At 53.4% G+C, this 19,006-nt stretch overlaps 1 protein-coding gene across 2 annotated transcripts; it reads right to left on the minus strand.

Annotated features, from left to right (window-relative positions):
* Positions 1-2,906: 2,906 nt before the first annotated feature.
* On the minus strand, positions 2,907-14,767 carry CCN5 (cellular communication network factor 5). 2 transcript variants are annotated; one of them, XM_004746376.3, is made up of 6 exons: positions 14,461-14,767; positions 14,191-14,283; positions 9,956-10,172; positions 6,881-7,006; positions 5,699-5,953; positions 2,907-3,938 (listed from the first exon to the last, which is right to left on the minus strand). In XM_004746376.3, the coding sequence occupies exons 2-6, from the start codon at positions 14,248-14,250 to the stop codon at positions 3,718-3,720; spliced, it is 879 nt and encodes a 292-aa protein (XP_004746433.1). In that variant the 5' UTR covers positions 14,251-14,283; positions 14,461-14,767; the 3' UTR covers positions 2,907-3,717. The 2 variants fall into 2 exon arrangements, with proteins under 2 accessions (XP_004746433.1, XP_004746434.1); XM_004746377.3 differs by lacking the exon at positions 6,881-7,006 and having other exon boundaries at positions 14,461-14,765.
* Between the last annotated feature and the right edge of the window lie 4,239 nt (positions 14,768-19,006).

A 19,006-nucleotide genomic window follows, 5' to 3' on the forward strand; every position in this document is an offset into this window, starting at 1 on the left:
CTGTCCATGTCCCCTGGCCCATCTTTGATATCTGGCGGCCTCCAGCCACACTGTCCTGGGTGACTACTTCATCCTCAAACTCAAAACATCAAGGCACCCCTCCATCTGCCACCTGTAGGGGCTCCCCCACTCACCCCAGTTTCTGGCAGTGCGGCCCCTCCATTCTGCCATCCTCCAGCACCAAGCCTAGGGTCATGTTGGGTGTCTTACCCCCAGTACCCCCAGTGCTCACATCCACCCTTCAGACAAGACCCCACAGGAAATGTCAGGTCGTGGCGATTCTCCTGTTTCCTCTTTCCTGCTCCCACCACCTGTCCAGGCTGGCTTGCCTTATCCCTGAACCCTGCAGTGACTGCACACGGGGAGCCTGGTGGCCACGGGTGTGGGCTCTTGAGCACGACTCCCTGGGTTTGAATCCTGGTCCTGCCAACTGTGAACTCTATGAACTTGGGCTAAGGGTCTCTGTGAAATGGGCATAATTATACTTCAGATGGTTATTAGGAAGGTCAAGTGAGTAATTACATAGAAGATGCTTGTAACAGAGTCTTGCATGTGGTGAGAATGTAATGTATGTTAGTTCCTACCTTTATGGCTTATGCAGTAAGTCTTTACTGAGCATGTATTGGATGGAGACCTGCATTGTACTGGGAGATAGTCTGACCCAGGATAAAGAGTGCAGACCCTAGCAGTTCTGCTCCTGGATGTTTATCCAACAGAAACATTCCCCAATGTCCAGCAGGAGACGTGAGCTAGAAGGGGACCAGGCTTCGTAATAGCCCAGGCTGGAAACTACCCATGAAGTATAGAATGGATAAATGAAGTGTAGTATATTCATGCAATGAAATGCCACCCAGTGTTGAGAAGGGATGCACTCTTATTACTTGTGACAACATGGATACTATAATATAAATACAACTGGGGGAGGGGCAGTGCCTGGCTGGCTTGTTCCGGGGAGAGTGCGACTCTTGATCTTGGGGTCGTGAGTTCGAGCCCCACGTTGGGTATAGAGATTACTTAAAGATAAAATCTTTAATTTAAGTACAAATAAATATATAATGGGGAATGGCTGGGCCCAGTACCTCTGGGCTATGAGTTTCTGTGGGGGTTAGTCTGATTTTTACCTGTAACCTTGCCCCCAACACCACCTTCTCTTGTTTATAAACAAGAAAATTCTCAGCCTTTGCCTCATATCACTCTCTGACTTGCAAAGAATCGTGGAGCAGGATTGTACAGATTATATTTCAAGTGAACACAGAGGAACGACTGACCTGATACAATACCACTACGTGATGGGAACTCGCTCAACACAGTGATCGCATAGGGCGGGCACTTCTATTTATGCCCATTTTACAGGTGGAAAGACTAAAGCCCTGAAAGGTCCAGAGAATGATGGCTACAACTGTTGTTTAAATCACATAGTACTCAAGAGCCCTCTGTGTAGAGTACTGCCCTCATCCCTGTTTTAGAGGAAAGGACACTGAGGCATAAAGAAGTCTGGTACCCTGCCTAAGATCGCACTAGGAAACCTCAGAGCCAAGACGGGGCAGATGGCCGAGCCCACCCTGTGCCGCTCTGTTCCGAGCTGCTGGGTAGTGAGGTCGCAGACCTTGCAACCAGCCGGCCAGGGGTCCAGCACCACAACCCCAGGACAACTCACTCATGGTTCCAAATCTCCATTTATCCCATCCTTACAATGGGAACATCAGTAGCACTTTCCTTCAGGGGGTGTCCCAAGTGCAACATAGAGTTGTGGGGAAAGCTCCTAGCAGCTGTCTTCATCCTGACTGTCATCACTTCTAGAGAGAATATCTGAATTTTTCCTGGCCACGTGTTCAGAGTTTACCTTGCGGAACCTGACCCACTGAAACTCTCAGCGTGTGAGAGACCATCAGCCCAGTCTCGAGTCAGGTCAGCTTGGCGTGGGCTAAAATCTCTCCCCAGCTGCAGACCAGCTTTTCTGGACAGACCACTTTCCCAAGCAGAGTCCTCCTCTGTGCCCTGAAGTTAGTTCTATTCTGTCAAGATTGGGTGGTCAGATGCTGCCTGTGATTCTCAATCTGGGGTTTTGGGAAGAGGTGGTCCCTGAGCAAAGTGCTGGGGGCAGCTGTTCCGAAGGGTGGGTCGTGGGCATCCTGGGAGCTGGGTTGTCCTTCCCCTGCTCAGCTTCATACCTCATCGCCCCACACTCCCAGGCTCCCTTGCCTCTTACCTTCCCAGGGGGGGGGACCCATGGGAGGCACCCCTAGAAACTGGGGCAGGGGGTGGTGGACAGCAGAAGCCAGGTCTGCCTCCCCAGCACTGTCGGCTTTTTGTTAGTTCTGTAAGGCTGCACCTGCTCCCGGTAAAGAGACCTGCTGTGATTCCATCTTCCGCTGGCAGGTTCCAGCTTCTGGGCTCTCCTTCAAACCCTCCGTTGCAACAGCTGGTACCAAGTGAAAGAAGCCATTCATAGAAGAATACCCAGTCTATTGATGTGAGGTTCGAGAACCGGCTTTCCATCGTCTTCAGTCATAAAACTCAGAACAGGTTTTGCCTTCAGGGGCAGAGAGGATGACCAGGAAGGGGCCAAAGGAAACTTCCTGAGAGTCTGGACATGTTTTGGACCTTGATGGAGGTCTTGATCACACAGGTGTTCACATTGGCAAAGACTCTATAAACCGTGCGTTAAGACCTGTGTGTTTCACGGCATGTAAACCGCGCCTCCATAAAATTAGTTTAATAGGAAGAAATCCGAGTTTAAATACAGAGAGTGCTCTCCAATTTCCTGGTTGGAGTCTGATGAAAACACAGTTTTTATTTTTAAACATAACATGTAGATCACAGAGGAGGATGGAAAATTTGTACATAGGTTTTTTTTTTTTTTTTTTTTTTTTAAAGCAATAAAACATGAGACTTCAGAGAGAATGTCACACTTGGGTTGGTTTATTTCAGGCCATGTTTCCCAGTCCCCAGGGGGCTATCCTTCATGCTCCCCTACTTTTCTCTGGTCTCAAATGTTGCAAAGCACCAACCTATATATAAAGTGTCTAGCTCTGCGCCTGGTACATTGCAGGTGCCTGAGAAAGGTTCATTCCTATGAATACAAGTCGGGTTTAACGGATCACTCTCAGGCCTGTTTTCCGACTTTCTTCCAGACAGTGTGATTTCACCTTGTGACTTTCACAAAACATGCGACCTCTGAATTCTACCCTAGATGGTGGGGTGTGGGGGAGCTTTCTCAGACAGCATAAGCCTGACCTACAAGCTCTTGCACAGACACGTATACAGGGACATTTTTATGTCACTCCTGGGAAAAGAAGCAGGAGATTCAGAATATCTGTGTGCCCCTCTTCACCACACCCTCAGGAAAATAGCCAGTCCAGCCCAGCACCTGCCTCGGCCTGATGATTAAGGGACAGCTGGTTGCCCTATCTGCTGGGAAGCTTGCCTATGCACATGTTTGATAAAGGCTGTTGGGAATGGCGCAGAAGACCCTGGAAACCTTGGCCAGCCCCCTAGGCCATGAGGTAGAGGAAGAGGGCTGGGGCAGACATCCCGGCTCTATCTCAGGGTCCAGATGGAGCAGACGGCTTGTGAACATTCTGGTCCTCCAGGGCCTGGATGCCGTTGCCTAGCCAAGGGCGTGAGGAGGGGCCATCTGCCTTCTGCTCAGGGCCCAAGCGCTGGCTTGCCTGCTGGGGAGTGCGGTCCCGGAGCCCCCAGATCCCCAGCCCTGCTCTAGAAGGTGCTGTTCCGTGGGCCGCGGCCCCTGGCAGGTGGACAGGGCCCGAGCAGGCAGAGGCGGCGCTGGGTCTCCAGGCGGCAGAGGAGGTTCTGGTTGGACACCCGAGTGGCCACGCCCAGCCCACAGGTGGTTGAGCAGGGGCCCCAGGCTGTGCTCCACTCTGGGCAGGGGGCGCCAGGGGGTGGGGGAGCCACAAGGCCAGAAAACTGGGGTCCTGGGGGAAGAAAGAGAGGTCAGCACTGTGAGGTCAGGGCCTGGCAGCCAAGTCAACCCAGCCGCCAGCGGCGCCCTCATGGTCACGTCCCTTAGCTTCTCTGGACCTCAGTTTCTTCCCATGTAAGTTTTCTAATGGGTGATAGTTAGGACTGAGTAAAATAACGGAGGGAGCATGCTTAGCACGGTGCTGTGAGCACCTCGTTTGTGCCGGGTACTAGGCAGCTACGATGGTGCCGGCCGTGATGGTCCCCCAGTACGTGGTGGGTTTCTCATTTCTGCACCCCATGGCATCTTCCAGGAAGAAGGTTGCGGCCTGTGAGTAGAGGTGCTGGGACTCGGTGGCAAAGCTGCTAGGGTTGTGAGGCTGTACCCGGAACAAGATGGGAGGGCTCGGCACCGTCTAGCTTCTCCTCCTCCTCACATCTTATTCTGCTTTCTTAATATTGTGGTGTCCTTTCTTCCGGTCCTTATTAACCAAATGGTTCTCAGCTGGCGGTGACTGTGCTCCCCTCCTTTGGTGATGTCCAGAGACATCTTAATGGACACGGCTGGGACTGAGGCTACTGGAACCCAGCAGGGATGTTTCTAAACACCCTGCAGGGCACAGGGCAGCTCCCCTACGAGAGCGCCACCCAGCCCGAGTGTCACTCGTGCCCAGGTTGAGAAAGCCTGTGTGATATGCACCTGTGTGTGTGGAGGGCATACAGGGACACACATGCACACACACACACACACACACACACACTTACAGACACACGTAATGGAGATGAGATTGCATTTACAGTGTCGCACCCAGATTTTTCATATATAAGATGAACTCACTGGCATTCTCCTATGTATTTAAGTGAATGTGTTCCATTCCACAACAGGGATACTGACAGCCACCACGGATGGAGTGCTCTGTGCGAGCTGCTGCTGTGACTGCTTTCCTTGGGCTTACTCATCCAGACCTCTACAACAGCTCTGCAAGTTAGACACACTTACCCTCATCTTATAGTTGGGGGAACTGAGGCACAGAGAAGTTAAGCAACTTTCTCAGAGTCACACAGCTAGGAAATAGAGAAGCTGGGCTTAGAACCCAGACAGACTCCATGCTGAACCCCATCCTGCTCTACTCTGATGCGGCACCAACATCAATGAACCAATGCCTTCTTTTCAGCTGCCTTTCTTTAAAAAGATCGTGTTCATATAATGACAATAACCCACTAATGTAACAGTAACAAGTTCTCTAGAACCAAAGAGTTTATAGCAAGAGGTAACTATCTTTCCTCCATCTCTGACCACCCCTAAGCCCACATCCCAGAGGCAACCACTTCACCTGCTTCAGTTTTGAGTTCCCCTTTGGATAAGCCCAAATAACTACATATTTATAATATTACATAACATTTAAATTATATGAATGTATTATTAATGCATATCGCTATATTAGAAATAGACCACTAGTGTCTATCATAATAGTATACCTCTGCTATGAAACGGGAACATTCGATCCAAGTATCCTAGCCCTCCCTTCCCTTCCCTGCTCCACCACCAATTTTTATTTTCCATTATTTATGATTTAGAATTATTTGCTTGTTGTTTTGTCCGTTTAAAGAAGTCTTGTGACTCCCGCTGGGCTTTCCGAGTGTCCTCAGCCACCAGCCCCTCCCAGCAGCGGTCAGGGAAACCTGAGCTCTGACAAGTCCAAGTGTCTTGGCTCCAGGGGAAGCCCCACCCCGCGGTGGCCCTGGCCCCGGCCTGGGCCCCCCCAGCACTCACCTTGGGCTGGGAGGGGCCGGACCCCCAGCTCCCTTCCCTGGTCGCACACCCACTCAGGGCAGCACTTGCCGGGGACCTCAACCCTCCTGGGATGCGGACAGTCCCAGCTGGGCAGCCGAACGTCCTCGCTGCACAGGGGCACACAGGTGAAGCCCCCGTCCTCACACTGGCAGCGAATCCGGCAGTGGGGCTGGAAGGTCTCGCCATCCCGGTACAGGCGGCCGTTCACCTCACAGCTCCCGTCATCCTCTCCCCCTGCAGAGGAGAAACCGGACCCCCATCCATGACCCCCAGCTTTTCCCTGGGCAAGACCGTGCCAGCCGCATCCTCTACCCGGTCTCTCGGCAGAGCTGGCCAAGATCCTGCTGGGGACCCGGTCCCTTCGGCATCTGCTCGCTGCCAAGGTGCTCCAGCCGGTCCCCATCGCCAGCCTCCCCTGGGGCCCGCGGGAAGACAGTGTGGTGTACCGCATCCTGGCATAGGCGCTGTGGGGACACTGGCCTGGTTGGAGCCCCCACTCTGCTTTTTATTAGCTATGGAGCTTGGCCAAACGACTTTACTTCTTCCTACCTCAGTTTCCTTATCTGCAAAATGGGTTATAATGGCACTTATTTCACAGGGTTGTGGTAGAGACCAAATGAAATGATGTATGTAATGAATCCAACATAAAAGAGACCTTCAACAGATCCCAGATGCTCTGTTGTTATTATTAATGTAATTAATTACTATATACTATATTATTAAATATATAACTTACATTCGCACTGAGAGTTCATGCAACACACTTTCAATGTGCCTCTGCCAGGCTGTAGTCACCCCTGCCAGGCCTGGGCTTAACCTGCTGGCTTTGTGACTTTAGACAAGTTGCTTAACTTCTCTGAGTCACCTTAACAATAGCAATGATGAGAACAGCTCCATGCCTTCAGGTACGGGAGACGATATTCCATAACTTCTAACACCGTGCTAGGCATACAGTAGGTGCTCAAGGGACACTCTTCAAGTGAAACCCTCAAGATAGGGGTGTTATTCCCACTTCCTGCACTGAGCAAGCACTCCTTGAGGGCGGGGGCCGCCCTATAATGGCTCAGAGCATGGCTGGGACACACCCAGGTCATTTGAATGAATGCCTTGTGCAAGACCCAGCAAAGAAGAGACACTCATGAAAGGGTTCTGTTTTCTTACGGTTCCGGAGATGTGTCGTGTGCCCCTCCTGAGTGCCAAGCCACTGGGATCCTAGACAGGACCAAGACGTAGTCCTTGTCTTGAAAGATGGAGCACCAGGCAGGGGACAGATGTGAAAGTCACCATCTGCCAGACAGAATGAAAAGCCAAGGAGAGGCCTAGGTGAGCCGCCCGGAGAGGGCAGAGCAAGGAGGAACCGAAAGTCCTGGAGACTCCGGGGGCAGTTCAGCTGGGTCTGGGGAAAGATTTGCCCGAAGGCAGGTTTTCCCAGGTCTTCAAAATAAAACCTCCAATAGGCCCATACCTACGCAGGGATTTGGGACCTATGCGGGGATTTGGGATCTGCGCAGATGTGGGTGCCAGCCCCTGTTCCCACTTGCTAACTGTGGGGCTTGGGACAGGTCACTGCACCTCTCTGAGCCAAATTACCCGGCTCCCAGGGCCACTGGAGGATTAAAGGAACTAGTGTACTTAAGGCATTTTTCCAAAAGCCTGGAACATAGCAGATGCTCAGTGAACGGGAGTGGGGGAATGTCCGTTCCTCGGGGAGGACAGAACGAGAGCCAGCTCTCTCCCAGCTCCTTCCAGGCCACAGCCCTCTGACGCCAAATCCCTGACCTTGGGCCTGGATCATGTGGCCGCCAGACTAGGGGCAGCTGCCCCTTAATCCTGAGGGGTCTCCCACCAGATTCCTGGGGCCACAGCCCTGGGCTCCTGGTCTCCGGGAGGATCTGGTAAACAGAGGGATTGTTTCGGAAAGTCAGCTGGAGGGGTGATAATTTTAGCAAGGTTTCCTGGCACCTCTCCTGGTCCTCCAGCTCAGAGCTGGCTGGGGGCGGGGCTGAGGATCCCTGGGCGGCCACTCCCCACCCTGGGGTCTGTGTACCTTTGTGCGGGGTCCCAAACACCAGGAGGCACCTCCTAAGGTGCTCACTCTTCAATCCGCCAGCCCCTACCCCCTGCCAACCATATACACATACAGTTGCCAAAATCCTACTTCCTCTTCAAGGTCCTTCCAATGCCCCCTTGTCCGGCAAACTCCCTCAAATAACTTCAGAGCCCAGTCTTGTCACCTGGTGATCTCTGTGTCCCTCTTTCCCTCGGAGAATCCCTTGCAGGAGAAGGAACAACAGAGGATTTTTTTTCTCCCCTTTGGCCACTTGCAAACTGTGTGACCTCGGAGAGGTGACTTCACCCCTCTGAACCCCAGTTCTTTCATTTGCAAAGTCATTTTAATAATAGAACCTACCCCTTATTAAGGGTAAAATGAGATCACATGTGTAAAGGTCGTGCCCACAGGACACGCGCCCTGAAAGGTTCCTGTTCCTACAGCCTCCCCGGAGCTCTTACTCTTGTTGTTTCATTCAGTCAGTGCTTATTTACTGGGGGCCTCCTGCATGCTAGGGACTCATGATACAACAATGGTTAAACAGGCAAAAATCCTGCCCTCATTGGAGCTTTCGCTCTCATGGAAATAAACACTATAAACAAGTAGAGTTTATGATGTCCAGTGGTGATTAGAGCTAGAAAAATAATGGGAGGCAAGGTTCAGGAGTGTTGAATATGGTGATCGGGGAAGGCCTCCCAGAGAAGGTTGTATTTGAGAAAGATGAGAAGGAGATGCAGGAACTCGCCATGCAGGTATCTGGGGGGAAAGAGCATTGGCAGAGCAAACAGCCAGTGCAAAGGCCCTGCAGTGGAAGCTCCCCTAGGGTATTTAAGGAACAGAATAGGCCAGCATGGCTAGAGCAGAGAGCAGGAGAGAGGGGGGCAGTTAGGCAGGGTCAGAGAGAAAATAGGAGCAGGACATTACGGGGCCTTGTAGCCACTGAGAGGGCTGGCTTTTACTTGGAGGCAGTGGGAAGCTGTTGGAGGCCTTGAGGAAAAAAAAGGGATGTGATCTGATGTATGTATTGAAAGGAGCCCTGTGGCTGCTGTGTTGGGAACACAGTAGGGGGTGAGGACAGAAGCGGGGAAATTATTATAGGGCCGCTGCAATAGCCAGCACGTGATGGTGAGGCTCAGACCAGGCTGGTAGCCGTGGAGGGACTGAGAAGGGGCCAGAATGTCAGGTTCTAGAATATTGTGAAGACTTCGCTGGTGGGCGTATGTGGGGTGTACAAAATGACAGATATCAAGAATGACTGTAATTCATGACTGTAAGGTTTTGAATTCAAGCCGCAGGGAACAGAGACCAGGGATGCTGCTGAAGGTCCTGCCAGGAACAGGACAGCTCCCCTCCCCCAATATAGAATGATAACAAAGAATTGTCAGGCCCCAAAAGCAAAGTTGAGAAACTCTGATCTAAAGCATCCAAAGGCACAAAGGCTTGGAATGGTGGGAGAGGGAACATGCTTCAGGTCACCAGTAAATGGCAAACTCAGGATTTGAACTCAGGTCCTAGGGCTCCCACTCCAGGAGGAAGGCAGAATGAAATGTTGCATCACACCCTGTGATCCATGCTCCATCTCTGCAGGTGTGTGCCCAGCTGTGCCCGACGCCCTGTGCCTGTCCCTGGCCACCACCCCGAGCTGGTCCAGTCCCGAGCTGCGTAACAGTAATCGTGCCAGTAAATATTACTGAACCTCAGCTGGCTCATCTGTAAAGTGAGTCCGGAAGGACTTAGGTCGAAGGGTCCTTGCGAGGATTATGTGATTTACGTGAGGGTCCTGGGGTAGGTTTCAGCATACCGCCCGACGCCTATTATTCCATGCCCTCCCCCCCAAGTAAACGGTTGCACTTTTATTTCCTCAGAAGTGTGGCGAAGGTCCTGAGAAAGGGTAGTGATTCCCGGTTTAAGGAATCTGAGAGGACTTCTCGGGGGAGGAGTGTGTGAGGTTGGCTTTGGCAGTCGGTCGTGGTTTGAATGGATAGGAATGAGGCGACGCTGTCCAGGTGGGCGGCGTGGTGGAAGCCAAGACAAGAGGGGAGGAGCCGAGGGAGGGCCTGGGGAAACATGGGCCACCAGGTGGTGCGCCTTAAGTGAGGAGATAGAAAAGAGCTTCTCTTGGACCCAGGACCCCTCAGCCTTGACCCTCCCAAACACACCCACATCCGTCCGGCAAACCTGCTTACAGAGGCACACAGCCCCTCGGTATCCAGAGCCCACCCTGGGTCGGCAGACCAGTCCCTGGCTGGGGTCGCAGACGTGGAGGTGGTCGCAGGGCTCCCCCAGCCGCCGTGCGCACACCCGGCAGCAGCCGCAGCCGTCCAGCACCAGGGGCACCCCCAGTGGGCATCGGGGCGGTGGCCAGGGACAGGCACAGGGCGTCGGGCACAGCTGGGCACACACCTGCAGAGACAGAGCATGTCACTCGGCCACGGGCATTCCAGGTGGGCAGTGAGGGGTCCACGTTTTGGCCCAAGGGTCACACAGACCTGGCCTTGAACCTTGGCAGTGTGGCGACACCCTTCCCTAAGAGGCAGCGTGTCCTTGTGGTTGCGAGCAAGGACTTTGGCCTAGAGTCGCAGCCCTGCCTCTGCTCCTTATTAGCTGAGTGACCTTGGGCAAGTTACTGAAGCTCTCCAAGCCTCAGTTTCTTCATCTGTGAAAAGGGGGCAACAGTAATATTGAACTCAGAGGATTGTTTTCAGGATTTCATACATGAAATGTGCGTGTTAAACCCTGAGCACAGAGCCCATGCTGTAGATGCGCCTTGCCTTAGCCGTGATGATCACGGTTGGGAATTACAAGGGATGAGCCGGGCCCTGCCCTCAGAAGCTTACAGAAAGGCAAAATCAACAAAACAAAGGATTACAGTGGCAGGGCACTGCACATTTTCTAGCATGTAGACTGGAAATATTTGTCCTGACAGCTAAATAAATCACACAGTATCATAGATGTTTTTGATCTTTGGAACAATCCAGAATATGTTTCTGGATATGTGTCAGATCCGCCAGGAAACTTGGTAAAATACTGATCCCCAGGCCTCCCCTGGGACTTCCCAAATATAACTTCCAGAGACAGGCTCTGGAATCTGTGTTTTTATCGGGCTGTCCTGGGGCTTCTGATGCATAGCTAGGATTTTGACACCTCTGTCAGGGAGAGATGGGGGAAACTGAGCTCCAGCGAGACAAAGCATCTTGCCGAAAGTCAGAGTGTGTTAGCTGCAGAGCTGAGCCCACTTCCTCCTTAAGGATCCTGTAATTGGGAAAAGCCTGAGCCAGGGACCCATCCCCCACGGACAGGGTCAAGGTATTGATCCAAGTGTCCTGGTTGTTCTTCCACACTCAGGGCAGAGAAACAATCAAGCCAGAAGCCAGATGCCATGGTCTCCCCATATGTCCATTTGAAGGTGGGGACCCAGAGGCAGGCATAATTCAAGATATTCCCAGGTAGCTCCCTTTGTAGGGGGCCGATCTTTAGTTCCATAGGATCTTTAGAGGACCAAAGGGTTTCATCTGGAGGATGGAAGACTTACAGTTTACAAAAATAGAATGAATCACCTCCAAACTTCTGTGTGGCCCCAAAGCAGGCAATGAAACCCTTGGCCCTCTTTGTTCTACCCCTAGGATCCCCCAGTCCTGCAAACTTGCCTTCAGTGGCCTGCAGGTTGCACCCCAGCCACCAGAGGCCGCCCCAGACCGGCCAACCAGCCTGGGGGGCCGGGGTGGGGGTGGTGATTCCAGGCAGGGACAGCACTGGTCAGGAGGCAGGCGGGCAGCTCTGTGCCCCAGGCCTCGCAGGGGAGTGAGTCACCATCTCTGCAGGAATTCCATGCTGCAGACTGGGTGATACTGAAGAGATTCTAGAGAAGATGGCCTAACCTTGCCCCTCAATGCCTGGTCCGGACCAGCAGCATCCGGCTTGTCTGAAAGTCTACGGCAGCATCTAGGGCGCTTTTTTTTTTTTTTTTTAAAGAATTTATTTATTTATTTGACAGAGAGAGATCACAAGTAGGCAGAGAGGCAGTCAGAGAGAGAGAGGAGGAAGCAGGCTCCCCGCTGAGCAGAGAGCCCGATGCGGGACTCGATCCCAGGACCCTGGGATCATGACCTGAGCCGAAGGCAGTGGCTTAACCGACTGAGCCACCCAGGCGCTCTAGGGCGCCTCTTTATGAACCCAATGCTGCACTGTAATAAATCTGGAAACAATTCTCATGGAATCACCCTGAGGAGCCATCAGCCTGACTTTGGGATCCCTGTGCAAAGCAGAGGTTGGGCTCCCTTGGTTAGTGAGAAGTGGAGCCCCTGACCAGAATTGGCTCTTGGGTCCCTCCCGCCCAAAAGCAGGGGTGCCAGGCCACAAGCCTTCTGCTTTGTACCTGGGTTCCTGCCCCAAGCTGCCTACGGGGTGAGCTTGGCTTAGGGGGATGTGCTGGTCCTGACACCCAGGTGGGGCCACTAATTATACCGATGATGTGGCCAGCATTGACCACGGGCATGCCGTGAGCTGTAATGTGCTAATTCAACCCTTTCAGATGAGGCACTCGCTTTGTGTCCACAGGAAAGACCAAGAAACAGAAGCTCAAAACAGTGTGGGGACGAGGCCAGTAAGAGGTAGAGTCAGGACTGGAATCCAGGTCCACGGGAATCCAAGGCCCAGGCTCTCATCACCACAACCCACCTTTGTCCTTGGGCAGCTCTGCTGCCAGCTTAGCCTCTGCCTCAGTTTACCTATTTATTCAGGAGGGACAGTGAGAGGTCAAGGGAGCCCAGCCAAGGAGAGACCTGTCTTCTCTGGACCCCCTGGATCTCCAGGGAGACTCCTGCTGTTTCCTCAGAGCCGTGCTGCAGTCACCAGAGGGATGAGCCCTGGATGTGGAATATTCTAGAAAAGAGTTGAAATCCAGGTTGTACCTGGATGGGCTGTGTGACCTTCAACACACCATATAAATGCTTCGTGGGGAGGAGGCTGTTTCCTTCTCAAAGGGGTGAGACCACCTATCTGGAAATGGGGACAGGGATTAAAAGAAGTCATGGCTGGCTCTTGGTCACAGTGATTTTGTCTGTTTCCGGGTCTCTGTCACCTGCCCCTGTTCACCGACCTGAGCCCAGGAGCCCACAGGCTGCCGGAGGACTTAGAATTCTCTCCCTGAGGATGGTTGTGGCTTTCTGTGTTCATGATGACTAAGTCCCTGATTCTGTGCGGGATGCCGCCCACCCAGCTCCCGGGGACAGGGAATAAGGGAGGGGTGGACAGTGAGTCCCAGACAGCTTCCTTTGAGTCTTTCATTTAAGCCTGGCCCCGGAACCCCAAGTCCCCTATTCCAACTACCCAAGCCACCCACCCGGGCATCGGGTGTTGCTCAGCCCCTTGGGGGAGAAAAACAGTGGGGTCAGGATGCCAGCTGGGCTCACAGCCTTGCCCCCCAGTCCTATTGAGGATCCAGGAGAGAAACGCTCCTCAGAGAAATGAGAAATGATCCTCAGAGAAGCATGACATACAATGAGATTGTGGCTTGTGGTGGGGCCAGTCTCCATGGCATCAGGAACTCAGCATTTGCTGAAGGAATGACGGGGCTCGGCAGCTGGGGCCTTGGTCCAGGTAGGGGAAAAAGCACGGGCAGCAGGAGAGACACAAATAGAAGTGCCCCTTCCCTACTCCCCACACAGCCAAGCCCACCTGGGCTCCACCGCCTCAATTACTCTGATATTTCTTTGCTGTGTGATTTTAGGCAAGCTGCTTGCCCTCTCTGAGCCTTGCTTGCCCAAAAACAGGGGATAATAATTCCTTATGAGGCTGTTGGATATGCTAGGCAAGGTAGATATTTCACAAACCTTGTGAAAAATGTTCCCTGAGAGGAGATTGCTATTCCATGAACGTCTCCCTGTCCCCTCTTCAGCCCGGGTCTGCAGGTCACTCACACCCAATAGCAGTAATGCCCTTGCAGTATGAACTTTCCCATCAGGTAGACACCAACATCCATCCAAATCCTGGCTCCAGGTAGGCAAAGCAGGTTGTATGTTGCATCTTCCCATATATAATGAGGACACCCCCCTCAGCGCTGTAGAAGGGCTCTGGGGACCGCCAGTAGTCATGGCCCTCTCTTTTGAAACACCTGCCACAGTCCAGGTCCTGTGCTGAGCACTTCTGATGAATTACCATTGTGATCTTTGCAAAGACCTTGTGATCATTATGCCCATTTCACTGAGGGAGCAGCTGAGGCTCAGAGAGAAGGGACTCGCCTAAGGCAGCACCGCAGAGCTGGCCAGAGACAAATGTCTGGGCACCGGGGAGGGAAGCTGGGCTGTGCCTGACACCAGGGACCTGCAGGAAATCTTCCAGGGGATCCTTGGCAATGATCCCACACCTCTCCCACCACACCAAGGAAGTCAGCAGGACGTTTTGGGGCCCGGGGCCCCCTTACCTTTGAGAGGAGGCAGAGGAGGGAGAAGGCCAGAAGGTGGGTCTGTGGTGTGCCTCTCATGTCACTGTGTCCCCCACGGAGCCAGCTCTGAGCCTGGGAGGCAGGACCTACTCTAAGATTTTATGTTCCGGCGGCTGTGAGGTCACTCCCAGGCGCGCGCGCACACACACACACACACACACACACACACACACACGTGTGCGCACACACTGGCCTCTGCATTCCCCCTCCTGTCCCCATCCTCATGCTCCCACGGATGAGCCCATTTACCTGAAGAGGAGACCGCAGAGGCCACTGAGAGGGTGCCTGCCAGTGTGTGTGTGTGTGTGTGTGTGTGTGTGTGTGTGTGTGAGCGTGTGAAAGCCAGAGCCAGTGACAGGCTGCCAAGAGCCTGTGACAGGCTGGCAGGGGCCCCTCTTGCTCCTCCCAGCCCAAGGGGGTGGCCGCCGCAGCCCTGCCCCAGACCCCAGCCCGAGCCCCGGGACGCTGTGGACCCAGCAGGAGCTCCGCAGGACACCCCCCTTTGCAGCGCTGACCCAAGTCCTCCGAAGCCCTGTGGCCCAGACTCTGGGCAGTTTCGGCTGGGCCTGTGGTTTCTGGCAGGAAGATTGGCAGCCACCCAGAGGCGGGTGTGACCCAGAGCAGCAAAACTTCCCTGGGCGGCCTGTTTGCTTTTGGCAACAAGGGGCCTCCCTCCCGCCGGCTTTCCTGGGCTCTGGAAGGTGGCCCACGGTGCATGAGCCCGTGCAGGCTGGACCTACTGTGTGCCGGCCCTGCTGGATGGTCTGGAAGAACCAAATCCATTGTGTTGAATTTAGCCATCTCCCAGGCCCCCTCTGTGGGAGCTGGAGACACAGTGGTGACCTTGGAACAAAGCCCAGAGAGGGAGATGACAGCGGGAAAACAGGTGAAATTCCTGGGCATCCTGAGATCCTTGTTGAGAGGGAAAGTGAGGGATGGCTTTCTGGAGGAGGTGTCTTTACAGAGACAGAGGGGGTAAGAGCAGGCAGGGTTCGCAGGCAGAGGGAACAGCACGTACGCCTAGGCAGGAGTCAGCACGATAACGGTAACGTGCCTATTCTGGGAGCCAAGGTGTGGCTGGAGCTGGGGGAAGTGGGGAGTGGTGCTGTATGGGGGGGAGCAGAACACCCAAATTCAAACCAGCCACTCCTGGGGGCATCTCCAACATTCCAGCCAGCGGGGGGAAGGGGTGTGAGGACAAGGGCTTGGACTGTAGAATTTGGTAAAGGTCACAACAGGGAGTGCCGAGCAGGGGCTGGGGAAGGCTTTGGCCCCCATAATCTCCACCAGGACCCCAAACCTTGAAGTGAGGGCCCTGGCTTCCAGAACGGGTGGTGGGTGAGGAAAAAGAAGAGTGACCGGATATAGGGTCAGACGGAGGGACTTGCTGAGGGGGAGACTCCCTCCTAGTCCTGGGGAAGGGGCAGTGGGATGGGGGACGTAGATGGACATGCACGCTCGGTCTCCGTGGGTTCTGGCTGGAGGAGGAGGGCGGGGTGGGGACGGCGGTGTCCCCAGGTGGGCAGGGAAGGAGATACACCTGTTTGTCTCTCCATGCTTGTGTTTTAGTCCAAGGCAAGCCTGGGTGCTCTTTGCCCCGTTCCTCGTGGCTGAGCGCCCCACTCCTTTGCACGGCAGGACTGTTTTCAGTAATGGCCTTGAGATGAGACAAATTGTCTTCATGTATGAACTAAAGCTTGCACTTACCAAATAAAACCGCCCCCCAACCTTTGCAGTCACACTGTTTCAAATTTTATTTTTATTTTTATAAGATTTTGTTTATTTGCCAGAGAGAGAAAGAGAGTACACACAAGCAGGCAGAGAGGCAGGCAGAGGCAGCGAGAGAAACAGGCTTCCTGCCGAGCAAGGAGCCCCATGTGGGACTCGATCCCAGGACCCTGGGATCATGACCTGAGCTGAAGGCAGCGGCTTAACCAACTGAGCCACCCAGCCATCCCTCACTATTTTAAATTTTAAGCACAAACCCAAACTCCAAGGACTCACATAGAACGAGAGAATTGAAATACCTGTATCTTCACCGTCCTCTGTGACCACTTTTCGCTTCAAGTCTACTGTTGGGGTGCAGAACCGCATCCCCAGGGTTGGAGACAGGGCTGAGCAAGATTCTGAACAGTCAGGAGACTGCGTGCTCCTGAGTTCATGGGCGCTGGGCCGCTGTCTTCTTAGAGATCTCCAACTTCCCTTCCATGTAGGATAGGTTTATTAAATGGAAAGAAATGGGGGGAGTCTCGGTGGTTCAATTGGTTAAGCATCTGCCTTCAGCTCAGGTCATGATCCCGGGGTCCTGGGATCGAGTCCTGCATCAGGCTCCTTGCTCAGCAGGAATCCTGCTTCTTCCTCTCCCTCTGCCTGCTGCTCCCCCACTTGTGCTCTCTTGCTCTCTCTAAAATAAATTAATAAAACTTTTTTAAAAAATGGTAAGAAATTAGGGGGCGCCTGAATGGCTCCGTCGGCTAAGTGTTCAACTCCGGTTTCAGCTGAGGTCATGATGTCAGGATTGTGAGACTGGGCCCCACACCGAGTCTGCTTGAGATTCTCTCTCTCTCTGCCCCTTCCCTTCTCTTGCCCCCACTCTCTCTCTAAAAGAAAAAAATAGGATAAGAAATTAAAATGTGCTAAATTCGAAGCTTAATTAAAATTCAACAGTTACCACATCAATTGTTGAGAACTTGGACCAAGACAAGATGTTTTCAGGACAAAGTACTTTACGATGGACAGGATTTACATTTATGTACTGACACGGTTTCTATTTATATACTGACTTCTCATCGGTTTCATTTTGTCTTTAAATTCTCTGCAGACCCTGTGCCCATCTTATTGTCTGTGCTCAGGGAAGACCAGTCCCGGGCCCCACCTGTCCTTGCTAGGACCCCTGGTTTTGAGAACAATGAAAGTGATAACATAAAAGGCACACAGAGGAAGCCAGCCCTGGGCTAAGTACTTATAAAAAGTGGTGTTTTAATCTTCACAATCTATGCCTCAATGAGGGGAGGTTCAGAGAGGTTAAGTAACTTGCCTAAGGTTGCACAGCGAGAAAGTAGAACCAGGTTTCAGTGCAGGTCTCCCGGGCTCCCAAACCTTCTGTCATGGTTTTGGTTGTGATTTATTTTGGCTACTGCTTATAAAACTCTCGGTGGCATATATTTCTTAGTTCAAGGGGAATGTGCCAGTGTGATATAAACGTCTTGATAACTCTTCCCATATGTGCACACCCCTGTCACCGCCACTCAGAGCAAGATACTTTTCCAGAGGGTTCCTCATGCCCCTTCCAGGTACTCACTCTTCTGACCTCTATCATCATTGATCAGTTTTTCCTGGAACCTCTTCTCTGTCTGAAGCAAGAAGGAAGACAGGAGAAGTTGGACGTGGGGAGGAGCTGGCAGGAGGCACACTGCTCACGGCCACGTGGAAGGAACGACCTCCGCTGACAGCCAGGCGGTGAGGCTGCCGTGGGCTCCCAGGACCGTGAAGGAGTTATGGGTCAGTGAGGGCCAGGGAGGTGACAAGAGATGACTCGAAGTGCTCCCTGCACCATCCTCCCCCTACCCCTGCCCCCGGGGGCCTCTCTGAGTCAGAGTGTGACCGTGTGCTTGGAACGTGTCCGCTCTCGTCACTGGGGATGGCAGCATGCGGTCAGCAGGAGGCCCTGGGGCCTGGCCAGTCCCGGAAGCATGCGGGCTGGCATCGGGGTGTTTGGTGGTACAAGTGTCAGAGATGAGCCTCCCACATGCGGTTCGGGATGTCGAAAGTCCTGCGGCAAGAACTGCCACTTTGCTGATGGCTTACACAGGGGCAGGCCCCCCAAAGGGCCAAGCTCGGTGCCAGAGGGATGAGACAGTCCAGACAACCCATGAGGCTCTTGGCAGCGGCTGCAGCTCCCCCAACAAGACCCCAGAATGAGCCAGGCTGCTCTTTGCCTTACTGGAATAAAATACGGGCTCCTAAATCCAAAGATCCTGGCTTCGAATCCTGACTCCGCCCTGACTTGCGGTGCTGGGATTGGGTTGTGGTAAGAGGTGCTCCTAGATACCCCGAGCGAGCGGCCCAGGAGGGCCCGTCCGTCTCGGGTGCCCAGACCTCATGCGCTGAGCCCCCGGGGCAGTGAGTGCCGCCTGAGGAAGGTGGCGCCTGCGGCCCCAAATGAGTTCATGGCAGCAACTCAGTGAACACTGGTTGCCTGACGCAATGGTACTCCCTCCTCCTAATGGTTAATTGGGGTACATTAGGCTATGCTGAGGCCACAAATCCCCAGATGTCGGCGGCTTGACCCAACGGAAGGCTGATGTCTGCTCCCGAAGAGTCCAGTGGGGTCAAGCAGGTCTTCTCCATCTTGGAGCTGACCCTGTGGCTCTTCCCTCCCCACGTGTGTGCTGGGGTGTCAGCGCCCTCCAAGTGCTCCTGTGAAATGTGGAATCCCAGGCAGAATCTGCATTTTTTTTTAAGATTTTATTTATTTATTTGACATAGAGAGATCACAAGTAGGCAGAGAGGCAGGCAGAGAGAGAGAAGGAAGCAGACTCCCCACCGAGCAGAGAGCCCGATGCGGAACTCGATCCCAGGACCCTGAGATCATGACCTGAGCCAAAGGCAGCGGCTTAACCCACTGAGCCACCCAGGCGCCCCAGAATCTGCATTTTAAGGGGGCCCACTGGTGTTCTGTATGCCGTTTCTGTTTGGGAGTCACCCAAGGTCACCTTGGAGGAGAGGGCGGAGAAGGCACGCTGGTTCTTCATTGCCTCCACCCAGAGGCCAATGCCCAGCGCTTTGCTTGTGC

This window comes from Mustela putorius, unplaced genomic scaffold (assembly GCF_011764305.1).
Source record: "Mustela putorius furo isolate JIRA1106 unplaced genomic scaffold, ASM1176430v1.1 tig00000592_pilon_pilon_pilon, whole genome shotgun sequence".
Lineage (NCBI taxonomy): Eukaryota > Metazoa > Chordata > Mammalia > Carnivora > Mustelidae > Mustela > Mustela putorius.

Bases quoted from the DNA above. Each gene is read 5' to 3' on its own strand.
- CCN5 (XM_004746376.3), bottom strand. From the start codon at position 14,250: ATGAGAGGCACACCACAGACCCACCTTCTGGCCTTCTCCCTCCTCTGC. The intron at 7,007-9,955 runs GTAAGCAGGTTT...TCTGTCTGGCAG, and splicing joins CCGAGGGGCTGTGTGCCTCT to ATGGTGACTTTCACATCTGT. The intron at 3,939-5,698 runs GTGAGTGCTGGG...TTCTTCCCCCAG, and splicing joins CCGGCCCCTCCCAGCCCAAG to GACCCCAGTTTTCTGGCCTT.